Source organism: Schistocerca americana, chromosome 1 (genome assembly GCF_021461395.2).
Source record: "Schistocerca americana isolate TAMUIC-IGC-003095 chromosome 1, iqSchAmer2.1, whole genome shotgun sequence".
Classification (NCBI taxonomy): Eukaryota; Metazoa; Arthropoda; class Insecta; order Orthoptera; family Acrididae; genus Schistocerca; species Schistocerca americana.
In genome coordinates this window covers 725988798-726013441 of record NC_060119.1, presented here as the reverse complement: position 1 = coordinate 726013441, position 24644 = coordinate 725988798, and the positions used below count along the sequence as shown (strand labels likewise).

Sequence of the window (24644 nt, the reverse complement as noted above, 5' to 3'; positions counted from 1 at the left end):
TGCAGGATTTTGTGCACGAAGTGACTTCTCGATTATATCCCATAAATATTCGATGGGATTAATGTCTGCTATATAAGTTGCCAAATCATTCGCTGGAGTTCTCCAGAATCTTCTTCAAAACCGTCGTGAACAATTATGGCCTGATGACATGGCTTACTGTCACCCATAAAAATTCCACCATTGGTTGGGAACATGAAGTCCATGGAATGACCGAACACAACAATTTCATGTAAATATTCGGTTTAGATGGGCCAGAGGACGCAGTCTAGTTCATGTAAGAATATCCCCCACCATTATGGAGCCTCCAGAAGTTTGCACAGTGCCTTGTTGACAACTTATGTCCACGGTTTCGTGGGATCTGCACTACAGTCGAACCTATCACCGGCTCTTACAAACTGAAATCTGTACTCATCTGACCAAGCCACGGTTTCCCAATTGTTTAGGATCAAACCGATATGGCCACGAGCCCAGGAGAGGCGCTGCTGGCGATGTCGTGTTGTTAGCTAAGGCACTCGCGTCGGTCGTTTCCTGCCATAGCCCAGTAACGCAAAATTTCACCGCACTGTCCTAACGGATACGGTCGTCGTACGTCCCACATTGATTTCTGCGGTTATTTCACGCAATGTTGCTTGTCTGTTACTACTGACAACACTACGCAAACGCCGCTGCTCTCGGTCGTTAAGTGAGGGCCGTCGGCCACTGCCTTGTCCGTGGTGAGAGATAATGTCTGAAAGTTGGTATTCTTGACACTGTCAATCTCGGAATACTGAATTCCCTGTTTCCGAAATGGACTGTCCCATGTGTCTAGCTCCAACTACCATTCCGCGTTCAGAGTCTGGTAATTCCCGTCATGCGGCCCATCACTTCGGAAACCTTTTCACATGGAACACCAGACTACAACTGACAGCTCCGCGAATACCTTGCGTACGCGATACTACCGCCATCTGTATACAGAATGAGCATAGCGCTACCCCGTGACTTTTGTCACCTCGGCGTTTTGCCGCCGTTGCTCAGCGGTGTACGACGCTTATCGGCCCGCCGGCCGCCACACGGCGGGTCGAGCACTGGGGCTATGTCCGGAGTGTTTCCCGGTCGTCCCTTTCAGCGCCGCCGGCCGTGTAAACAAGCCGCGGCACAGGAAGCGCGGAGAAAGGGATTGGGAAGTGAATAGCGGGCGCTGTTTGTAGCGGGCCGGCCGGTCACGGCCACACGTGGCGCGCCGTACACGTGTTTACGTTTGCGCTACTGTAGTATCAGCACGCGGACGCGCCGCAAATATTTGGGACATCGATCATCTATCGGCTCAGCAACTCGTTTCAAGCAGTGTATACACACGCTCAGCTTTCCACAATATAAAGTGACTTGATAGGGTGCAGAAAATCCTTCTTCCACGAGTTTATTTGCATTCTTTTAGCACAAACTGTGAAATACACATAGCTGCATATTTTCAGTCACGTTGTTGTTAGTGGTTCAGCCAACCGTAAGTATCGGCCAACGTGTGTACGGACGTCATTGTTGTTGTTAAACATCCTACCCTCACTTCCCTCCCTCCCTCCCCCCCCCCCCCCACCCCACGCCAAAAAAACGGGTCAGCTTTCTTCAAGCACCAATTAAGTTTCTACAGGTAGGATGCGTGGCTTCACTTTTGTTATTCAAGTAGCTAGGTCGGAATTCTCGTGAGTTTCAACCGAAATCAAGTAACTCCAAAACGGAGTGGTGGGCTTGTGGCAAGATCCGGATATTACGCAGAAATTTTATCGGTAGTTATAGCTGGTGAGATATTTTAATCACTCAAAACGAAAATTGACAGAATTTTATGCGTAATATCGTTGGAACAAACTTCGTGACTCGCCTCATCGTGTCCGCAACTACCTACTCCCGTCCTTTCGCCGCTTTTGAACCGTGTTGAGGCGGTACATCATTAAATGTAGATACCTATCAAAGCTAGATGAAAATGAAGAAGATAGCAATGGAAACATTGCTTGTAGCGTACAAAATTAAGTACACACATGTTGTAAGAAATGAATAATTTAACACTGCGGGAGGAAGAAAGGCTCTCTGACACCCTACTACGAGAAGAAAAGATTCATTGGCACACTGTAGCTACAAATGGTATGTAGAAAGTCTTTTGTTGTAGAAAATGTCGTATAAAACAAAAATATTCCTTGCTGTGTCTGGCGGCATCGGAGAATTGGATGAGTCACGCTTGGCAAACGGCCTTCAGCACGACCAGGGTAGTCACAGTCTTGAGCGTGCTTGTCGGACAGAATGATTTTTGTGTCGGAGTACGTCTCTTGGTAATAAAATATAACTACGGGTTTGACGCGTTTATTACTATTTGGAATGTTACGTGATTAGTGCAGGCGGATGATTCGCAAACACAATATAAGCATATTTCCGAAGAAAATTTCAGCCTGATCAGCGTGAATTTTCTTTGATGACATTTTCTGTACTTTCGACGGGCCGTGACTCAGTGGCCAATCTAACGTGACCACATCCAACAAGTTTTCCACGGATGTGTTTAGATATTGGTAGATGCGCTCGCTCATGTACATGTAGAACTCAAATGACGTGCACATGTGGCGCTTAACGTTATATGAAGTCTGTACAGAACTGAAGCCAAGGCTTCTCAGGACAGACACTTGTATCGACGCACAAGAAACAGTTTTGGGACACTAGGGTGAAATTTTTACCAGCGAGAAGGTCATGAATGCTAGGAGATACTAGCCGAAAACTTACAGTGTTGCTATGTGTACGGGCAGATGTTTTATTAAAATGTAGTCAAGCTTAAATTCTACGCCTCTATTTGGATTGGAGCATCCGTGTTTCATTTTGGTAGAGGGGAAAGAGGGCTTCGGAAAATATTTTTAAATGCCGACTTAGCCATGCCCTATCAAACTGGGCGAAAAAGGGCGATTCAATGCATCTGAATCAGAGTACCGAAGCGACTGTTTCCTTTTATGCATTAACTATTAGACAACGCCGGCGGATTGTGAGTGACTTAAATCACTAGCCACGAAAGCCACCGTTCCATGCATACTTAAAAGCACTGTAAGGCTATTTCTTAATAGGTCTACATGAACACTCTGCAATTCAAACTTAAGTGCCTGGCAGAGGATTCATCGAACAACTTTCACACTACTTTTTTACTTTTCCTCTGCAACAGCGCGCTAGCTTTGATCTCTTTTATTACAGTTATCATTTCTCCTTATGTATGTGGGTGCCAAAAAAATATTTTCCCATTCGGAGGAGAACGATGGAAATTGAAATTTCGTGAAAGGATCTCGCCGCAACGAAAAACGCATTTGTTTTAATGCTTGCCACACCAACTCGCTTATCACATCCGTGACTCTCTCTCCTCTGTTTTGCGACAGTACGAAATGAACTACCCTTCTTAAAATTTTTCGAAGTGCTCCGTCAATCCCATCCGGTAACGATCCAATATTGCACTTCAGAATTCTAGCAGAGGACGGGTGAGTTAAGTGTACGGGAGTCTCTAAGATGGTAGACCTATTGCATCTTCTCAGTGTACTCCAAATAAAACGCAGTTTTTGGTTCGCTTTCCCCTCAGAATATTATCTGTGTGATCGTTCCAGTTTAAGTTGTTCCTAGTTGCACTTCCTAGGTATTTAGTTGTGTTAACAGCCTTTAGATTTGTGTGATTTATCATGCAACCGAAATGTAAAGGATTCCTTTCAGTACTCGTATTGATGCCCTCACTTTTTTCCTTATTTCGGGTCAACTGTCACTTTTCGCGCCATACAGACACCTTGCCTAAATCATTTTACGATTGGTTTTGATCATCTGATGACTTTAAAAAACAGTAAATGACAGCTTCATCCCAAAATAATTTAAGATGGATGCTCAGATTCTCTCCTAAATCGTTCACATAGGTTAGGAACAGCAGAGAGCCTATTACACTTCCTTGTGGAACGCCGTACATCATTTCTGTTTTACTCGATGACTTTCCGACAGGAAATCACGCATCTAGTTGCACAACAGTATACAGCTACGCACCGTCGACTGTTTTACACGTTCAAGAATTCCAGGAGTTTGGCGTACTAATTCCGCGGCTGCGATAATCTAACGACTAGGTTCGCGCGAATATCGACCGGGGTCTCGTAAACTAAGCTCTTCACATGCCACGAGAAGAAGTAGTCCATTATTGACACGTCTAGTGACAGAACTGGCCATGGAACAGGACCACCACGACCAATCCACTGACGTCCAAACTGAACTTCAATGTGGTTCCTAACATAGAGTGCAATATGTGCCGGAGCCCTTTCCTGTTGAAACCACCTAAGCTGACGGATTCTCAACAGCACATCTCTAGGAACAGTGGTAGGGTATGCTGAAAGTGTTTTTTTTTACATGACTCCGTTCAGTGTAACAAAGTAGTGAGGTCCAATCACAATATCGTTGACAATACCAGGCCATACATTCGCAGCAACTTCTGTTGATAGGATCGGCACAGCAGTGCTTGTGGTTCAAATGGTTCAAATGGCTCTGAGCACTATGGGACTTAACATCTGTGGTCATCAGTCCCCTAGAACTTAGAACTACTTAAACCTAACTAACCTAAGGACATCACACACATCCATGCCCGAGGCAGGATTCAAACCTGCGACCGTAGCAGGAACATAAAAATAGTGTTATGTATTCACTACTTGTTTTACTGTATTTTCATTTTAGTGTTTTTCGTACCTAAAAACTTGCATCTGACTGATCAACGTGAAGCTATGACAGCGCTGGTGCCTTACACTGAACAAAGACACGCGAAACGCTGGTACTTCGCTGATTTATCTTCAAGATTTTATGCAAATCAGTTTGGACTTATTGAACGTTTGGGTTCTTTGGTACCTAATTTCGTGGCTATTCCAGCTTGCGGAGAGCAGAATAAACTCCACTGAAGCCTGGTAGAATTGCGCCACAAGGGTAAGCTAGAGGTAGACGTGTGGCGCCTGGCAAGCGGGTCGCTGTGTGAGCGGTGCAGACTCAGCCGAACCGCCCCCACTCGCGTCGCGTCAGCTTCTGCGTGTGCCGCGCATGCCCGCTGTCAGCCGAAGCAGAACATGACTAACGCCCAGCGGTGCACTCAGGTCTTCACAGAAGGTCCGCAGCAACTGCTGTGTAACACAGCAATGCATCACGAACTACACAAATGTATCGATGAACAGCACTCTAACAACGCGGATACATACCTACGTCTACATCAATACTCCGCAAGCTACTTGGTGTGCCGCAGGGTATTTCTGGTACCACTATGTGATTTCCCCCCACGGCTGCACCCTCAAACCCGCCGCTCCCATTCCCTGTTCCCTTCACGAATGGCGCGTGGGAAGAATGATTATCGGTAAACCTCTGTATTACCTTCAATTTCTCAGATTTTCTCGTTGTGGTCATTTCGCGAGTCGTATATCGGAGGAAGTAATCTGTTGTCCCACTCTTCGCTGAAAGTACTCTCTCGAAATTTCGACAGTAAACTTCTCCGTGATGCACAATCCCTCTTTTGTAGCGTCTGCCACTGGAGTTTGTTGAGCATCTCCGTAACCCTCTAGCGCCGACTAAACGACCATGTGACGAAACGCACTGCTCTTCGTTGGCCCTTTTCTCTCTCTTCAATCACTCCTACCCAAGAAGGGTCACACAGTGATGAGTAATAGTCAAAACCGGTCGAAGAAGTGTTTTACAAGCCACTTCTTTTGTGGATGAGTTGCATTTCCTTAACATTCTTCCTATGAATCTCCAGTCCAGTATCTACTTTTCCTACTTGTTTTGTATGATCACTGCATTTAAGGTCTCTCCGGATGGTTACTAGTAGATATCCTATGGTAAACACTGTTGCCAGCAGTTTGTCAACAGCAGTGGATGTCTTTTTCTATGTATGCGCAATATGTTACATTACTGCCAGAGCCTGCACCATTCATCAATCCTCTGCCGGTCATCCTGCAAATCGGCACTGTCTTCTGGCGTTGCTAGTTTCTAACAGACAACCGCATCATCTGCGAACAGTCAAAGGGCATCCGACGCTTTTTACCAGCAGTAACGGCGCTATCACACTTCCGTGGGGTTCTCCGGAAATTCCCTTTACATCTGCTCCGGTAAAAGTGACGTTGTGAGTTACATCTGCAGGGAAGTCTTGAATCCAGTCGCAAACCAGGTCCGAACTCCATAAGTTTGTATGTTTTTGTTTTCACCGAACGGCAGAACAGAACGGTGTCAAGTGCCGTTGTCTACAGCGCAGTGGATCTCGTGGAGGAACAGAGCGACTTGAGTTTCGCAGGATCTCTGTGTGCAGAATCCGGGATGATGTTTATAGAGGAGATTCTCGTTCTCCAAAAAGTCACAATTCTTCAGCATAAAACAACCCTTCATTGCTCCAGCGAACTAAGATTAACTGCTGCCACTAGGGGAACAAGTTCTTTCGCGTAATCTCTGTTGACTTTTACAGTTATCCGGTTTGGTCCCGTGCCTTTCTTGTACTAAGCCATTGTAGTTGCTTTTCTATTCCGCTATCGCTTATCTCGATATCTGCCATTTCGATGTTCGCAAAACGATTGAAACGAGGGATCGCATTAAGATATACCGCGGTGAAACAATTTCCTAAGACCGAATAATTTCGGCCTTCTCTCTTTCATCTTCCGTTTCGGTGCTGAGTGACTTAAGTAGATGCTCTCGAGCCACTTACTAATTTTACGTAAAACCAAAATCTCTCAGGACTTTTAATCAGATTCGGTGGCAAAATTTTACTTTCAACGTCACTGAACGCTTCTCTCGTTGCTCTCTTTACGCGTATTAGTAAACCGCAGTGGGTCTTTCTCGTACCTTAAGACCTTGCTCGGAACATACTCGTGCAAGGTATATTGATCGATGTTTTTTAATTTTTTGCCATTTGTGCTATACGTCTTCTCTCTCATTTCTCTTTCCACAAGATTTTAAGGTAGCAAGTAGGTGCAACTTGCTTTCACTATGTGCTGTACTGCGACGAAGACTATAAAAATATAGTCAATGACTAGCTCAGCGCCCGCTGTTTCACTCACGTAGATTGTACAGTTGGCACAGTTTTTTTTCTTTAGTTGAATTCTTACGTCGTTCTCACGTTGCAACACCTTCTAAATTTTTCACGCTAATTAAAGTCACAGGAGCATGGTCTTTTCCGAACGTACTTCTGACCAAGAAGTGATTCTGGTAGCTTGAGTCCAAGGTTTCTGTTAACCATGCCTTTTTGCGTTCTTGTGATGATATTTAAACAGCAATTTTCATCCCCTAAAACACATTTCTTTATATGCAACCGAGAAGTGAAATACAAATTTTTATAGCTTTAAATAATTTTTAATATAACGAAATATTTTCTTAAATATTTTCATCCCCTATTCAACCTCCTTATGGGTTGAATTTCACAAAACAATGAAACACGAATTTCATTATTCTAACAGGGAAGCCGAACACAAATTTTCATAGATGTAGTTTTAAAATACTTTAGTTGTTCTTTCATAAGGATTTATAATAAAAACAACTTTCATTATTAGACCCCCATATGGGTTACATTTCCAAGAATGCTGTAACACGTAATTCTTTATTTCTGATCTAGAAACAAAATACCATTTTTGTAGGTCTCTGCTGTTCAAAATTGCCTTAACAGCGGCGAATTTTCAAAAAAACTTTCCACTCCCGATTTCACACCCTTAGGAGTACGACTTTGAAAAATACGTTCTTAAACGACTCCTACATTTTACCAACAATACCCTTTCCAAATTTCAAGTTTCTATCCTTAAAGGTTTTGGGGGTGGGCGATGATTAGTCAATCAGTCGGGACATTGCCTTCTATATATAGATATTGGTAAGTAATGATGAATGAACTTTTTATTCCTTATGGCACTTGAAGGTATTGAACGTAATACCGAGTTACGAGTTGGTTTCCTCACGACGGAACCACAAGTTAAGGACAGCTGCTGACAGACGCAGCCACGGATGAGACACGTCGACGAAGACACGCCCTCACGCGGTATGGTACGCCGCTCGCCTCACTCTGATAGCCCACCCTGATAGCAGCCTCGCCATCGTTCAGATCCAGCAGCGAGCCCGTGTCGTTAGAACTGGGTACAAAAGTACATAGTCGAACATAAACCGACACTTGCCGGTCAAGTCACTTATATTTGTGTTTCACGATTGTATCAAATTTATATCGTCCCCAATATAGACATGGATTTCTTCCAAAGTTTAGCACCCTGTGTTAAAGTGTTTTACTGAAATTTATCTAACATCCAACATCCACTATACGTTGCACTATGTACCTCATCCACAAGGAAAACCTTAGAACTTTCATCTGGGCTTGCTACGACGTATGAAATCTGTTAATGTGTCTTACGTTTTCGTAATGCTAGGTAGTTGGAAACTAATTCGAGACATTGTCGGGATAGCTAAGGAACAGCTATCCACGCTGCCAAGCACATTTCGATATCAAATTTCGGTTTATCGCTGGGACTCGAACCAGACAAGTAAACGTCAGATAACTTAATCAATGTTGATGGTGGAGACATGACTATAAATTTCGTGTAGCCGGCCGGTGTGGCCGTGCGGTTCTTGGCGCTTCAGTTTGGAACCGCGTGACCGCTACGGTCGCAGGTTCGAATCCTGCCTCGGGCATGGATGTGTGTAATGTCCTTAGGTTAGTTAGGTTTAAGTACTTCTAAGTTCAAGGGGACTGATGATCTCAGAAGTTAAGTCCCATAGTGCTCAGAGCCATTTGAACCAATTTCGTGTATTGTGTGTGTAGTTATTAAACTGAATCTGATTTCACTTTGTTCACCATCCATTCACCGCACCAAAATGTATCCAACAAATATCAGCAGTATAAGAGTTACCTATACGAGCAGTAACCAATAAAAAATGCAGCCTGGCAACAGCAAAATCAGATATAAGAGAGAAATATGTCAGCTTCTAATATGAATTTAAGTACAAAACAGTCTTTTAGAAAAGTGTTGTGAGTATAGTTTTCTAGACTTACAATCATGGCAAACCACTCAAGTTAACAGCAAATAGTACTTCCCACTGTACTGTACCACACATTAAGTATTCTTCCTGTCCCATTCAAGTACAAAGCGCGAGGAGAATGACTTTAAACATCTCTATGCGTACTGTAATCAAGTTAATACGGGTCTTCGCGGCCCACGCGGGAGCGTCATGAAGGAGAGTAGTGCATTCCTAGACTTTTCTATTAATAATGTTTCTTGAAACCTTGTAAGTAGTTTTTCGCATCATCTCCCTTCAAGTGGCTGCCAATTTCTCGGTATTTTCGTGACGCTCCTCCATTAGTTGACATTCTTTGTACGCGTTCAGTCATATTTGGTAACCTTGAGCAGTATTCTAGTGTGTGTCTCCACAACGTTTTGTAAGCAGTCTATTTTCTTTACTGGCTGAGTTTTCCCAGCATCAAAGATCAAATCATGAACTGAACCTGCTTTACTCATTACACTGAGGTGACAAAAGTCATGTGATAGCGATAAACACATACACGGATTGCGGTAGTATCGTGTGCAGAAGGTTGTGCATTGGCGGAGTTGTAATTTGTACTCAGGTCATTCATGTAAAAAGGTTTCCTACTTGGTTATGGCCGCACGATGCGAATTAACAGATTTTGAACGCAGTATGGTAGTTGGACATAGACTCATCAGGCATTCCATTTCGGAAATCGTTAAGGAATTCAGCATTCCAAGAGCCACAGTGTCAAGGATGTGCCGAGTACACCAAATTTCAGGCATGACCTCTCACCACGGACAACGCAGTGGCCGACGACCTTCAATTCACGACCGAGAGCAGCGGCGCTTGTGTAGAGTTGTCAGTGCTCACAGACAAGCAATACTGCGTGAAATAACCGCAGAAATCAATGTTGGGCGTAAGAAGAACGTACCCGTTGGGACAGTGCTGCGAAATTTCGCGTTAATGGGCTATGGCAGCAGACGGCCGACGCGAGTGCCTTTGGTAACAACACGAAACTGTCGGCAGCGCCTCTCCTGGACGTCTGGAAAACCGTGGCCTGGGCAGATGAGTCCCGATTTAAGTTGGTAAGAGTTGATGGTAGGGTTCGAGTGTGGCGAAGTCCCCACGAAGCGATGGACCCAAGTTGTTGTCAACGCACTGTGGTGGCTCCATAATGTGTGGACTGCTTTTACAGTGAATGAAGTGGGTATTCTGGTCCAACTGAACCGATTATTGACTGAAAATGATTATGTTCGGCTACTTGGAGACTATGTGCTCCCATTCAATGATTTCATGTTCCTAAACATCGATGGAATTTTTATAGGTGACAATGCGCTATGTCACTGGGCCACAACACTGTTCGCGTTTGGTCTGAAGAACATTCTGAACAATGCGAGGGAATGGTTTGGCCACCCAGATTGCCCGACGTGAATTCCATCGAAAATTTACGGGACATGATCGAGAGGTCTGTTCTTGCATTAAATCTTGCACCGGAAACACTTTCCCAATTATGGTTGGCCATAGAGGCAGCATGGCTCAATATTTCTGCAGGGGACTTCCAACGACTTGTTTAGTCCATGCCACGTCGAATTGCTGCACTACGCCGGGCAAAAGGAGCTCCGACACGGTATTAGAAGGTATCCCACGACTTTCGTCCACCTAAGTGTTTTGAGTCTACGTCATCAATCTATTCCATATCCACACAAATTCTTACACTCAACTATTTGTATGAGTTCAGTGATTCCAAATGTGACTCATTGACGATGTAGATCTAGCGTGTCCTCAGTGAAAGAGAAAAAGAATTGAAGGGTACGTTGAATGGAATGAACTGTGAGTACAGAAAATTAATTGACAGTAGATCGATGAAAGACGAAAGTAATGAGTAGCAGCAGAAATGAGATTAATGATAAATTTGACACCAAAATGAGTAACAACGAAGTAGGTGAAGTGAAGCATTATTTCGCCTTGGACGCAAAGTAACACATGACGGACGAATCATGGAGGAAATAAGAAGCAGACTAGCGCTGGCAAAATGGCAATTCCTTGTCAAAGCAAGTGCAATAGCATCAAACATGGCCTTAATTTGAGGAAGTAATTTGTCAGAATGTAAATTTGGAGCACAACATTGTATCGTTACGGTAGGAAAATCAGAAAAGAGTGGAATCCAAGCATCTGAGATTTGGTGCTACAGAAGAACGTTGAAAATTAGGTGGAATGATAAGGGAAAAAGGTTATTCGCAGAGAAGAAAGGAACATATGGAAAACATTGACAAGAAAGTGGGATAGGATGATAGGACTTGTGTTAAGACATCTGCAGATCACGTCCACTGTACTAGAGGGACCTATGAATGGTAAAAACTAAAGGAGAAAACAGAGACTGGAATACATCCAACAAATAATTGAGGACGCAGGGTGAAAGTGCTATTCTGAGATGAAGTGGTTGGCACAAGACAGGAATTCGTGGTGGAGTGCATCAAAACAGTCAGAAGACTGATGACCAAAAAAAGCACTCCTTCCTGCGTTTTGTAAATCCACAATTTTATTTTCTGGACATTTAATGCAAATTTTCAATCTTTACATCACTTGAACGAGTGGATATATGAGCGAATATTTTTCTGCTAGTAGTTCATTATAGGTAAGTGCATCACTTGCAAAAAGTCGGAGGTTGCTTTAAGCATTGTTTGTCCGCTTATTGATATACAAAATGAAAAGCAAGGAACTCAACTCACGACTCTGGGATTCAACGGAAGGATGGAAGGAAGATTACGGTTTAATTTCCCGTCGGCAACGGAAGGACCGTGAAGAAAATCGGCCGTGCTCTTTCAAAGGAACCATCCCAACATTTGCCTTAAGCGATTTAGGGAAATCACGGATAACGTAATTCTGGATGGCCGTCCTCTCTAGTACTAAGCCAGGGTCTCATTACTGTCCCACAAGGCTCTGTGAGACGTGTGTCGAAAACAAAACAATACGCTCCGTCCTCGCTCCCAAGAAATTCTTAAACCAGTCACAAACTTCGTATCATACACTGCACGATCGAAATTTCGTTTGAAAATAGTGGTGTGGTACTGAATCAAGTGCTGTTCTCCTTTTATTGAAATTAAATGTGGGCGACAAGAAGCTAAGTTTTTAAAATTTGCTGCTGCAGAGGAATGTTTAAGTACAGACGAATACGAGGTTTGTCAAAAAAAATTCCGGAACATTCGTAATTTCGCGCCAATGGTGTCTTGGAGTGACATGCAGTTGGCATCTCTGCAGGCGCTTGTGTTTAATACGCCGGACGTTTCCTTGTAGTATGTCTGTTAGATATTGTTCAGTGTTGTATTTAGAAGAGCGTTGTGTCGCTCGCTTTGCGAATTTTGAATTGGTAGAGTTAGAGGGGTAACGCGTCTGCATTGAATTTTGCGTAAACCTCACGAGAACTCTTAAAGAGACACACCAAATCGTCAGGTCAGGTGAAATGTCAAAGCCATGCGGATAGTTTGATAGTTTTCGTTGACCCTGAAAGATTAGTTAATCGTGAATTCGTACCACAGAGACAAACTGCTAATCGATGGGACGGTCGGGACGTGTTGGGACGCTTGCGAGAAAATATGAAAAGGAAACGGCATGAAATATGGTGAGACAATTCGTGGCTCCTGCATCACGATAACGCGCCAACACAGTCATCCATGGTAGTGGGTGACTATTACACGAAAAACGAAATTATTGTTCTGCTTCATCTTCTGCACTCTCCAGAACTGACCTCTGTGGACTTAATTTCCAAAATTGAAAACCCCGTTGAAAGGACAAAGATTTGCAACGACAGCCGAGATAAAAAAATCGCAGACGACGGCGTTTCGGGTGATCCGGCAAGAGGCGTACTAAGACTGCTTCTGGAAGTGTAAACGACACTGGGAGCGGCATATCATTTGTGGTAGAGAGTACTTCGAAGATCATGCGCCAGAAGTAAAAGTTAAGAGCAGGACAAAATTGTGCACAAAGTTCTGGAATTTTTTGAACAAACCTTTTATATCGAATGGAGATGAAAAGTGCTTTATGACACAACTTGACGAAAAGAAGGATGCAACCGTAATGCAGTAAGGTTTGTTCTGGCTGCATAAGAGGTAAAATCCAGTGAAAACCTACTACATTATGCAACTAATGAAATTTCATAACTGAATTCTGGAAGATCAGACTAGCACTCCAATTCTACGGGACGTTAGACACGTCCCGTAAAGTTGGAGTGCTAGTTTCTTTTAATTTGTTTTAAAAGGATAGGAAAAGAAATTGGCGATGCCCCTATCAAACGAACCTTCCTGGCGTTTGCCTGAACATTATAACGAAACGAACCATTCACAAGAAGAGAATCACCATCATTATTGCCTGAATCACTTGAAAACACTGCGGCGTTACACGTTTATACAAGTCTAATGTCACTCTGGAATCGACCTCGGAACCATAAAAACAATCATTCACGCAATCATCTTAATCGTTCTCCCTTGCAACATCTGAAAAATCATCGTCAAACACATCCGAAAGTATTTCAGATTCGTCCATATCAGAACAGGACTGTCTTTCAAGGCAGGAGGAAATAGTAACTACTTGGAATATCAGAATACTAAATAGGCAGATAGTAAATGAAGGCAATCACTTTTGATACATAGAATACAGGTGCAAAAACCTGAATAGACCGAGTAGTTAAAATATATCACAGTAGATGGCATCTGCAGACAGTGTGTAGCGAAACAGGCGTTATCTCGAGAACTGTCTGTAACGGGTGACGCGCGAAAGATCTGTGCGCAGTGTCTTAACCAATTACGAGAAACCAAGCAACACTAAAATCTGGTTGATGAGGGTATCCGGATGTGAGTCTTGCTTACTGTGCCAGAGCTCTCGTGAACTATAGTATTCACAGTTGTTACAGGTATAGTCAACCGGGAATGAATGTCTAAGAATCATTTTGAACCTCGGGTGTAAATACAGAAGGCTAAATCTGAGGGGAAAAGAAGTAGGTATAAGCTTAAAGCAGAGACGCCCTAAAACGTATGATTTTCATTTTATTCATGCCATGCTGTGCTCTGAACTGTGAACTCTAGTGGGCGACAAACTGTCGTTCCTTGCTAGAGACCGAAAGTGGGTTGGAACCCTACTGACTAGTAGCCAAGTAACGCTTCGCATCATCGAAGATGTTTCTTCTACAAGAGGAGGGCACCCCTCCCCTAGGAAGAGCTAATGTGTTTCCCTTGTGAGGTGTGTGGAAGTACGATGACTCCTGGCAGGATAAGAGAGAGAGAGAGAGAGAGAGAGAGAGAGAGAGAGAGAGAGAGAGAGAGAGAGTGGAGAGAGAGTGTTTTAGTGCGTGCAAATGCTTGGATTTGCGCGAGTTACGACGTGATAGGCTAATTTACATGCTAAGCAGCTCTGAAAGGGTGGAACGTATCTAATATTTTTCTTAACAATTATTTCACTTCACAACCTCCCCTGAAACTCCCTGACATGCTTTTCAGACTGTTTCTGACCACTGTGTATAAAAGCTGTGACCCCTTCAATGCTGTGTTGCAACTCGTGAAGAAATAAGCAGTTAACTGTTGAATAACGCAAATGCCTTCGTAGGGAACGGTGCTGCCTTCTGGTGGGCAATGACAACATGTCGAAAACTGTACTGTACAGGTTGCCGCATGGTACTGGCTTCTCTTTCAGAAACCACACAATCACCCGTAAGTTCATTGGATCTTATTTGTTCTTAATCCTATCATGGTCCATCATGCAGTGTCTCCACTTTTATTTATTTATACGCACATATCGCTAGTAATCAGGAATTACAAAATTAGTATTAATCTCTTTTACTGAGTCAAGCACTTTCTTGCGATCCACAGTTTGGCAAAAGCATCAACATGTTTGAAACATTGGAGCAGTGCGTTTTCGTCGTGAAATAGGGACCGCTGCTTACTAAGAATCAGGGCCAAGTAGTTAGGAAATAACTGTACGTTAATACGCCTAGTTGCCTTCCTGATCGCTGTCAGAGGTATAGCTATTGTGCTGGACACTTGTCGGTAAGTTGTCTGGAGATGTATGCATTCGATTACAGCCCATTGCTAACCAGGCGAATATGGCAAGTGCCATAATCCCCCGATTTACTTGGAACTGCGGTTGTGGAAGGAGGGTCAAAATAAGCGAACACGTGTCTCAGCTTAATCGACCGTTTCAGATAAAACGACAGTCAAAGTTTTATAGGTAATTTGTGTGTCTTTTAGCGAGTGAACAGTACCACCAAAGCGGTGGCACAGTGACTTATTTCGTCGTTTCACACTTCTGCGCCCGAGTTTGAGACCCTATTATTATTATTATTATTAATTTACGAGAAACTATCAATGTCGCAGAGGATTACTACACGAATGTTTTCCAATGTATATTGAAACAACGTTGTTCTTATTCGTCTACTAATTGTATGTCACGGCAATCAAATTAAAAAAGGAAAAAAACAATATGAATGGAATAATAACTTAAAAAATTGTTTTCGGCAAAATTACTGTAGTTTATCTTGATACATAACCAATTGCAAACCCCAGTTATGGAAAAAGTGATCCATTTTGCATGGTTTGCCGCGAAATTATTGCCAACGTATGAAATCTTTAGCAATGTTAACAAGTTTATTTCTCGATTAAGATTCATAGGAAGAAATGTCACTGTGGCAAATCAGCCTTCGCGCGGTGCTTGTGGTGTTCGGAATTTCTCTGTTTGGAATATCTCTACGCTCAGTATCAGCCAGGGGAGTGCACATAATCTTCCTGAAGCATAAACGTAAGAATAAAATACAAGAATTAAGAATATGAGAATTCAAAAAGATTGTAACTCCTGAAAGTACCACATATGCACACACGACACTTATTGTGAAGTCCAGTTGTAAGTTTACAGTTAAAATAACGCCCTTGTTTCCCCTAATTGATACGAAACATTCGTGTAGTAATCTCCCACGGACATCACTAAATAAATCAAAGAAACAAAATAAAAATAATCAGGTTTCGAACACTGGTTTCAACAGAGATGCCGAAACCCTAGCCACTAGGTCACCAGCAGGGCCGGGCAAAGGCATATAAATTACGTCGAAAACTTTGACGGTTGTTTTCTCAGAAACGGCCGAGTATCTACGGATAGGCAGAGAGATGTGTTCGCTTATTTTTGGCTGCTCTTCCACTGAGCTAAGTATCTCGGAAATTGGATCATGGTACTTGCCGTGTTCTCCCCGTAAGTGTACATCGGCAGCGTTGTCTGGAGAACCTCATATTCGGCAGGCAGTGTGCGCATAGACAGACACAGAGGGTACTCACGTTCCAGCCCATGGCGTCCGAGATGAACTGCTGCTTGTCCGTCTCTTCGGGCTCGGAGTCTGAGTCCGTGGGCGGCGGCTGGGCGCCTTCCTCCGCCTCGCCATCGCCATCGCCCTCGCCGGCAGCGGCGGCAGCGGCGTCGTCCTCCCCCGCCTCCACGTCGGCACCGTGGCCAGCGTCTGCGCCGCCATCGCCGGAGCCGCCATGCAGGGCGCGCTCGTCCGCAGCCGCCTCCTGGTCCGCCTGCTCCTTCAGCAGCGAGCCGAACTTCTCGAAGAACCCGCCATCCAACTCCTGGATTCTGAAACAGGCACAGAGCACTTCCATTAGATGGCAGTTGGGAAACCCGTGAACACACACTAGCCGATGAAAGAAATGGGAAAAGCATGATCTGTTTACACTTCATCATTAGAATACCAACAGATTGGCCGTGGAGCATCACTGCACCAACCTTCAAAAAGAAAGGAAGCCCTGCTCAGTGCTCTGATTAACGCCCAGTCAGATTACTGACATATGCGATGAGGATGTTTGAACGCTTTCTCGATAAAAGGATTCGCGTGATAGCTCAGATCACAAAGAATCGGGCTGGATTTATGAATACTTGTAGCACAACCGACGCAATCGATACTGCGCGGCTGTTCGTTGAATATACTGCGAACAGAACAAGCCACTGTACAGTGCTTTTCTAGACCTCGGAAAGGCTTTCGATCGAATACCAGATGCCGTGATGTGGTAAGCGCTTCGAGTCCATGGCATTCCAAGAGTACCTGCGCACCGTTTCTGTATGTACAACCGAGGAGGTATGTTCATCTGGCTCCAGGAGTGTCAAATGTCTTTCGCATCACAGTATGAATCCACCAAGGCTCAGCCGTATCACCAATGTTTATTCTTGTGACGGACACTGTCACACGCCGAGCGGGATTAGCCGAAGCGGTCTAAGGCGCTGCAGTCATGGACTGTGCGGCTGGTCCCGGCGGAGGTTCGAGTCCTCCGTCGGGCATGGGTGTGTATGTTTGTCCTTATAATAATTTAGGTTAAGTAGTGTGTAAGCTTAGGGACTGATGACCTTAGCAGTTAAGTCCCATAAGATTTCACACACATTTGAACATTTTTGAACACTGTCACATCAGACCTGCACATGCCACTACCATGGATACTTCTCTATGCTGATGTCATGTTGGCTGTGGAGAACAAGTTTGATCTCCAGCAATGAACACAAGAGTGGTACCTCCGACTCGCGCGATATGGCCTGCGTCTCAGCAGGATGAAAACTGATTCCGTGACATCAGATGCGCGAGACGCTGGGACCATCAGCGATGACGGAGAAGACCTACCCTCAGTATCAAAATTTAAGTATCTTGCTTCTACAATCTCCGGCGATGGGCAGCTTGCAGACGAGGCCAACAAAAGGACGCTCCAAGCCACGATGAAGTGCTAAGTGAAAAAGTCTCCACTTACGATCGTAGGCTTAAGAACCATCTGAAGTCAATATCTACCGGGCTGTCACTCTTCCTGTTGCTCTCTACTGCCTGGAGTGTTGTCCAGTTACAAAAAGAGACAGAACGACGATCGGGGGTCACTGAGACTAAGATGCTTAGACGCACAGGTGGCATCACTCGACTGGGTCAAGTTCCGAACGACACTATCGGGCAATGTTTCGGGGTCGCACCGATACAGAAGAAAATGCGAGAAAGCCGTCTGCAATGGTTTGGACATGTGCTGCTCTCAAGAGGGCGATACCATTGCAAAAGCAAACATACACAGTTGAAGTCGTACGAGACAGGATCAAGGGATGACAAAGACAGCAATGCGGTGACAATCTCCACAACGACCTAAAGGCTGTAAATCTTCCTTCAGACATGATCCACGATCGAACGAAATGACGACAGCGAATCCACTCAACAGATCCTGGCACTATTCTGGAGAAACGCTACAGAAGAAGAATATGGCATGCGCTCTCCATGCTGGCAGTGTACGTTTGCTTGGTGAGGTACACACAGCACTGCGAATTGTGTTACTTTTGACCGAGGATATGGAAATGTAGAAAAGTTGACATCGAAGCGCTGCAATAATTTACAGTGATGCGTTTAGTCAGTAAGACTGATACTGAATTTAAGAATTTCTTCTTATTGCTTACAGACTTATCTTTAAGAGACGGTTTTGTTTTTCCAGGAAACACTATATAAAACGCTAACCCCCAAACGAATGTATGTAATTCATTGAGTGTACATAATAAAACATGGTTTTTCCGTATTTAATTTTTTACCTCAAAACGTCTTATTTTCTGATAATTATCGTATATTTTATTCGAAAAAATCCAACGACAGATCTGTCCCATAGAAGGTTGTTTTGTCAGGGCCAAGCTTACGTTTATTTTCTTTCCACAGACATTTCGTGTGGCCTGAGAAGGTGATAAAATACCATTTCTGTGCAAACTGTGGACTGCAGTCAACGGAAAAATTCTGAGCCTCATGTCAGCCTTGAAGCAGCATATTTAGATTAACAAATATCTCTAGGGAGATGAGTCATGGGCCGCCCGCAGTGCATCCCAACACGGCCTACTTCAGTTCGTCTTCGTAAGTGGGTCACATAAACCTTCACATGGCTCACAAGACTATGTGTGTCTAGAAGACGTCAGAATACAGCAAAACATAAACGTAAGGCTAGCCGTTTTGCTCCTCACGTTTTTTGCCTGTAGGAATGTGCTCTATGGAAACCGGTTGTCTTAGTATTGCTTCACACTTGCTAGGCAACTGGATCACAGCTTTTGTTATTGTGGTCTGCAGTCCGAGGACTGGTTTGGTTCATCTCTCCATTCTAGTATATGCTGTACAAGCTTCTCCAGAAATGCTTAGCCATTGCAATGTGCAATTGCTTGAACTAACTTACTGGTCAAACCTTGGAATCCTATATTTTTGTCCGTCACATTTCGCTCCGTTACCAGATGAATACGCCAGGATGCATCCTATCAAATGATCACTACTTCTTTTAAATTTTGCCATAAAGCACGTGTCTCCCCAGCTCGACTTATTACCTCTTCGCCGGCCGAAGTGGCCGCGCGGCTCTGGCGCTGCAGTCTGGAACCGCGAGACCGCTACGGTCGCAGGTTCGAATCCTGCCTCGGGCATGGATGTGTGTGATGTCCTTAGGTTAGTTAGGTTTAACTAGTTCTAAGTTCTAGGGGACTAATGACCTCAGCAGTTGAGTCCCATAGTGCTCAGAGCCATTTGAACCATTTGAACCATTACCTCTTCATTCGTTATTAAAACCAGTGGCAGATACAGAAAAACCTCAATGGATGGGTGCTAAAAATATCTTGAGCTGCCTTTACTCTTACCGTAATAAAAAATAATCAAGTCACATGCAAATTTTAATAAAGTTTTACTTAAACTGAAAATACACAATACAAGAAAATGTCATCTTACGATACAAAAAAGTTACAATTGTGGTTTTCTTTCTTAAATGATGAATTCTATGCGCCTATTTCTCCTGGCTCAGTTGTTTCGAGAACATTCGCTGCCAGAATGTTCGCTTCCAGACTTACGGAGTGTGAACAAATACCTACTGTGAAAGCGACAAGCGAATATGTACCTTACGACGTATAATGTAAGGGCTAGTTACCAGTGATGACGTCATCCGGCAATTTGTGTGTGTGAAACTTTTATTGTCGATTCCGTTCCTTTCTAGTGCATTCGATAGATGGCCTATGAAATAACATACCTCCTAATATCGTGTCGAACCGCCTTTTGCCAGGTGTAAAACAGTTATACGTGGCTTGGAATCAACAAGTCGTTGGAAGACGGCTGCTTAAATACTGAGCCATACTGCCTCCATAGCTGTCCATAATTGCGAAAGTGTTGCCAGCGCAGGACTTACTGCACGGACTGACCTCTCCATTACGTCCCATAAACGTGTTTTGGGATTCATGTCGGGCGATTTGAGTGGCCAAATCATTCTCTCCAATTGTCCTTCGGTGGACTACGTTGCCCGTGACGAGAGATAATGCCTCGAATCTGGTAGTCTGGGCGCACTCTTCACCTGTGGATCTCTGAATGTTGAATTCCCAAACGATTTCCGAAATGGAACCACCCATGTGTCTAGCTCCAACCGCTATTCCGCATTCAAAATCTCAATTCCCGTGAAGCGGCCGTAACCACGCTGCAAACCTCTTCACACGAATCACCTGAGCACAAATGACAGCTCTGCCAATGTAATGCTCTTATTTGAAGTGCACACGATACTACCGCCATTTGTATATATGACTTTTCTTTCACCTCAGTGTAAGTACTGTACGAAATTCGAATGGGACTGAAAGACGAAATGGAAAGGCTAACGAAATTCAAAAATTCAATTGGTTCAAATGGCTCTGAGCACTATGGGAGTCAACATCTGAGGTCATCAGTCCCCTAGAACTTAGAACTAGTTAAACCTAACTAACCTAAGGACATCACACACATCCATGCCCGAGGCAGGATTCGAACCTGCGACCGTAGCGGTCTCGCGGTTCCAGACTGCAGCGCCAGAGCCGCGCGGCCACTTCGGCCGGCTGTACGAAATTCGAATGGGACTGAAAGACGAAATGGAAAGGCTAGGAAGGTAACAAGCAAAAGTAACTTACTCTGTCTTTCTCTACCGACTTCCGCTCTGTAACATTATTTCGCGAAGGCTGCTGGCAACATTTTGGGAACGAAAAGCTGAAGATAACAGCCCTATAGGCGAGAGTCAGGGCGGGCACATGGGAAGTTTAACGTGGGCGGGGAACGGGGAGCAGGCGTCTGCCGCCCGCCGGGCTCGCCAGGAATCTGACGGATATGACGCACGCCACACTGTGTTCGCGTTATTTTTACTGTCCGCTGCACCACAACACGGGGAAGATGTATGCGGTACCGCCTGCAGTGTTGCTTAAATATCCGAACGTTGTTGATCAACGGCAGCGTGCATGTCTCAGGCGATTACTCCCGTCACTTTTATCTGTTGTGTTTCCAAAGAACGCTGCAATTCTCTCTCTCTCTATTTAGAAATCAGTCAATCAGAAATCGTATCAAATGATAGCAGAATAGTGCCCAAATTTTATCATAAACATCAACTCTTTTTTAAAGTACTGAGGTTGGGAAAAAATATGGAAACTAAAAACAATTATTGTGCCTAATAAGGTGTAGGAAAGCGGATGGCGCCGGCCGCGGTGGCCGAGTAGTTCTAGGCGCTTCACTCCGGGACCGTGCGACTGCTACGGTCGCAGATTCGAATCCCGCCGCGGGCATGGAGGTGTGTGATGTCCTTATGTTAGTTAGGTTTAAGTAGTTCTAAGTTCTATGGGACTGATGAACTCAGATGTTAAGTCTCATAGTGCTCAGAGCCATTTGAACCATTTGACAGCGGATGTCATTCAAAACAGCTTCCAGTCTTCTCCTAATCGATAAATACAGGGCCTGTATGGTTTTCAAGGCAATCTTTTACCATTCTTCCTAAAAGTAATTGTTGTGGTCAGGGGAGATGCAACAATTCATCCTCGTGCTCGCAGAACAAGTCCTGGACGACGCGAGTTGTGTGAACAGGGGTTTCGTCATCCTGGAGTGCTGTATCATCATGGGGAACCAACAATGTACGATGTGGCGAACCTGATCAGTCAAAATTGTCACACAATCTTTGACAGTGATGTCCGCCCCAGTAGCTGAGTGGTCAGCGTGACGGATTGCCGTCCTCTGGGCCCGGGTTCGATTCCCGGCTGGGTCGGAGATTTTCTCCGCTCAGGGACTGGGTGTTGTGTTGTGTTCATCATCGTTTCATCCCCATCCGGCGTGCAGGTCGCCCAATGTGGCGCCGAATGTAATAAGACCTGCGATATGGCGGCCGGACCTGCCCCGCGAGGGGCCTCCCGGCCAATGACGCCAAACGCTCATTTCCATTCCATTTGACAGTGATGCTACCTTGCAGAGTAATCTTGGGTCCCACGGAAAACCACAGTAGGACTTGCAACGTATCGAGGACATCGCAATGGTGCCGTGCGTGGTCAGATACAACAGCGCACCCTGGAGACTTGGCTATCATAAGCATCTATATTCAAGCATGCATTTATCGCAGTTTTTCCATACTTTTCTCTAGCCTCTGTAGGTTAATCATCTAAAGAATATAAAGTAGAAATACTTAGATATCTCAGAGTATGCCTAATGCACAGCCTAATATAAAGTAAGTAGCAACGTCTTTTGAAAGTCTTGAGCAGCTGTTAGACTGAAGTCCCAGTTTTATCAAATGCGAAGCCCTTACTTGGCTGGACACCTCACGTTGCTCCTAGGTGCTGAGTGACCAATTTGCATCCGGAAGGTGCGCTGCTTTGCAAGATCAAACTGCCTGCTGCTCTGGCACGTCTTCAGCGCTAGGTTATTCCCCACACCTCAACCCTGCTTGCGCTGTTTTTACGACGGCGCCCTGCTGTCCCTGCCGCAGGTAACACAAGTAAAATGTGACTCTTCAACCGAAATACGCACAGTCCTGAGTATTCACCAAGACCCGAAACAGAAGTACGCTATCTAAATCCAGCCTATGGTTTTTTTATAATTACAGTCATCATATCACCCTACAATTCCTCGACTGCGTCACTCTCTTCATATCTGCGTATTCATTAAACGCTTAGTTGTCAGAGCGAAGTTTTTCTTTCTACCACTCTCTCAACTGGCATGAAGTTACTTGTAGTCTTCAGTGTTATATGTGGTCTGCATCCCCCACCAATCTTTCTCAATAATAAGAGCTTTTTAGGGTACTTTCTTCGCATATTCTGTTTAACAAGCTTGCATTTGATACCTCATCTCCTCAATCTACTACATCATTGCTTACTATTTTTTCAGTGTACACAATTTCTCCTTATAATATCCTTTGTTTCATGTTTCACTCATATGGAGTGATACTATCCTAATTATTTGGTTCAGAAATCTCTTCCTTCATTCTGATCCTGCGTGTGTCATCACAAAATTTATTTTGTTGACGAAAACTGTGGGACGCTCCTTTATTGCCTCCCTTTTGTCTCCCATTTTGTGTAGTTTTAGTTCCTATGTAGCAATACAGTCCGCTTCTGTTACTCGCAAACAAGTCCTCCGATGAAATCCCAACTGAACTGCCCGTGACGAGACATCAGCTGACATGACCTACTCAGCTGTCGCGGGCCAACACCTATAGGGGACGCTGACTGAACTAACTTTCGACTACAGGCAACTGCTGACGGACGAACCTTGCTCAGAAGTGGGATGTCCTCAGATATTGCACAGCTTCGCTACCCCTGAGGCACGTGGAGTGCTTTACTTGTTATTGCAGCTAAAATGGTTCCACAATAGTTCCAGAGTTTGTTAGTTATGCAACGCTATACCACATAATGTGTGTGGCTTTAATCGAGAACGGCTTGAAATATAGGTTCTTGGTATGGCCTCTGGAGGAGTAGCGGGAGAGGAGAAGGTGGCAGTGAAAAGATACCTCATTTTTTATGTCTGTGTACTAAGTTTTTCTTGTCTGTTTGACTTCTCATGACTATAGCTTTTTCAATACGTGTACGCAGAACACACTTCATTCCGACAGCTGTCATGTAAGTGTCTCTGTACACCCTCAGTCTTCAAGCCGATTTTGGAGACGACGGAGACACTAAAAATTTGTCAAATCAAAGCATCTGAGGTTTGATTATCCATTTCGAAATGGTCTTTGTCTTTAAGAGGGATTGCCGTCTTTACGTAGGCCTGCACGCTATTCTACCATTAACTTCCCACCTTGTCTCGGTTACACCCAAGTATGTGAAATGATATAAAAAAGACCGCTACAGATATTATTACCTTACAAGTATTCATTAACTGCCAAAATTATTATGCTATTTACACGAAAATATGCATGTAGTAAACTGTACGTTGTTCCACAGCCATCCTCAATCAGTGACGTTTCCTCTCGCTTGTAGTAACGGACGTAACGTGCCTTTATGATCCAAATAACAATGAAATTCGAAGATGTTAGTCCGGCTGGTTAGCCGAGTGGTAATGTGCTTGCCTACTATGCAGCGGGCCCGGATTCGATTCCCGGCCAGTAGAAGATTTTCTCCGCCCGTGGACTGGGTGTTATGTTGTCGTCATCCTCATATCATCACTGAAGCGCAAGTCGCCCAATCTTGCGTCACCTGAAATAAGACTTGCATCCGGCGGCCAACAATGCCACACGATCACTTCATTTCATTTCTAAGATGTTTAGCGATCGATGACGCACGCTCGCCGGGATAAATCCCGGACCACAGACTAATCTGGCATGCTACCTTCGCAGTTATGTACTTAATACAATAAACAAGTAAATTAAATAAACAAAATGCAAGTGTGTGTTGTGACGTTTCTT

The 24644-nt window shown here is 44.3% G+C and overlaps 1 protein-coding gene across 3 annotated transcripts in view; it reads right to left on the bottom strand.

Annotated features, from left to right (window-relative positions):
* The window catches only part of LOC124610446 (protein unc-13 homolog 4B), a 251742-nt gene that overhangs the window by 77324 nt on the left and 149774 nt on the right, over positions 1–24644 (bottom strand). For all 3 annotated transcript variants that reach the window (XM_047140159.1, XM_047140161.1, XM_047140160.1), the window contains exon 2: positions 16290–16590. In XM_047140159.1, the coding sequence (XP_046996115.1) occupies positions 16290–16590 (301 nt within the window). The remainder of the gene's footprint in view (positions 1–16289; positions 16591–24644) is intronic.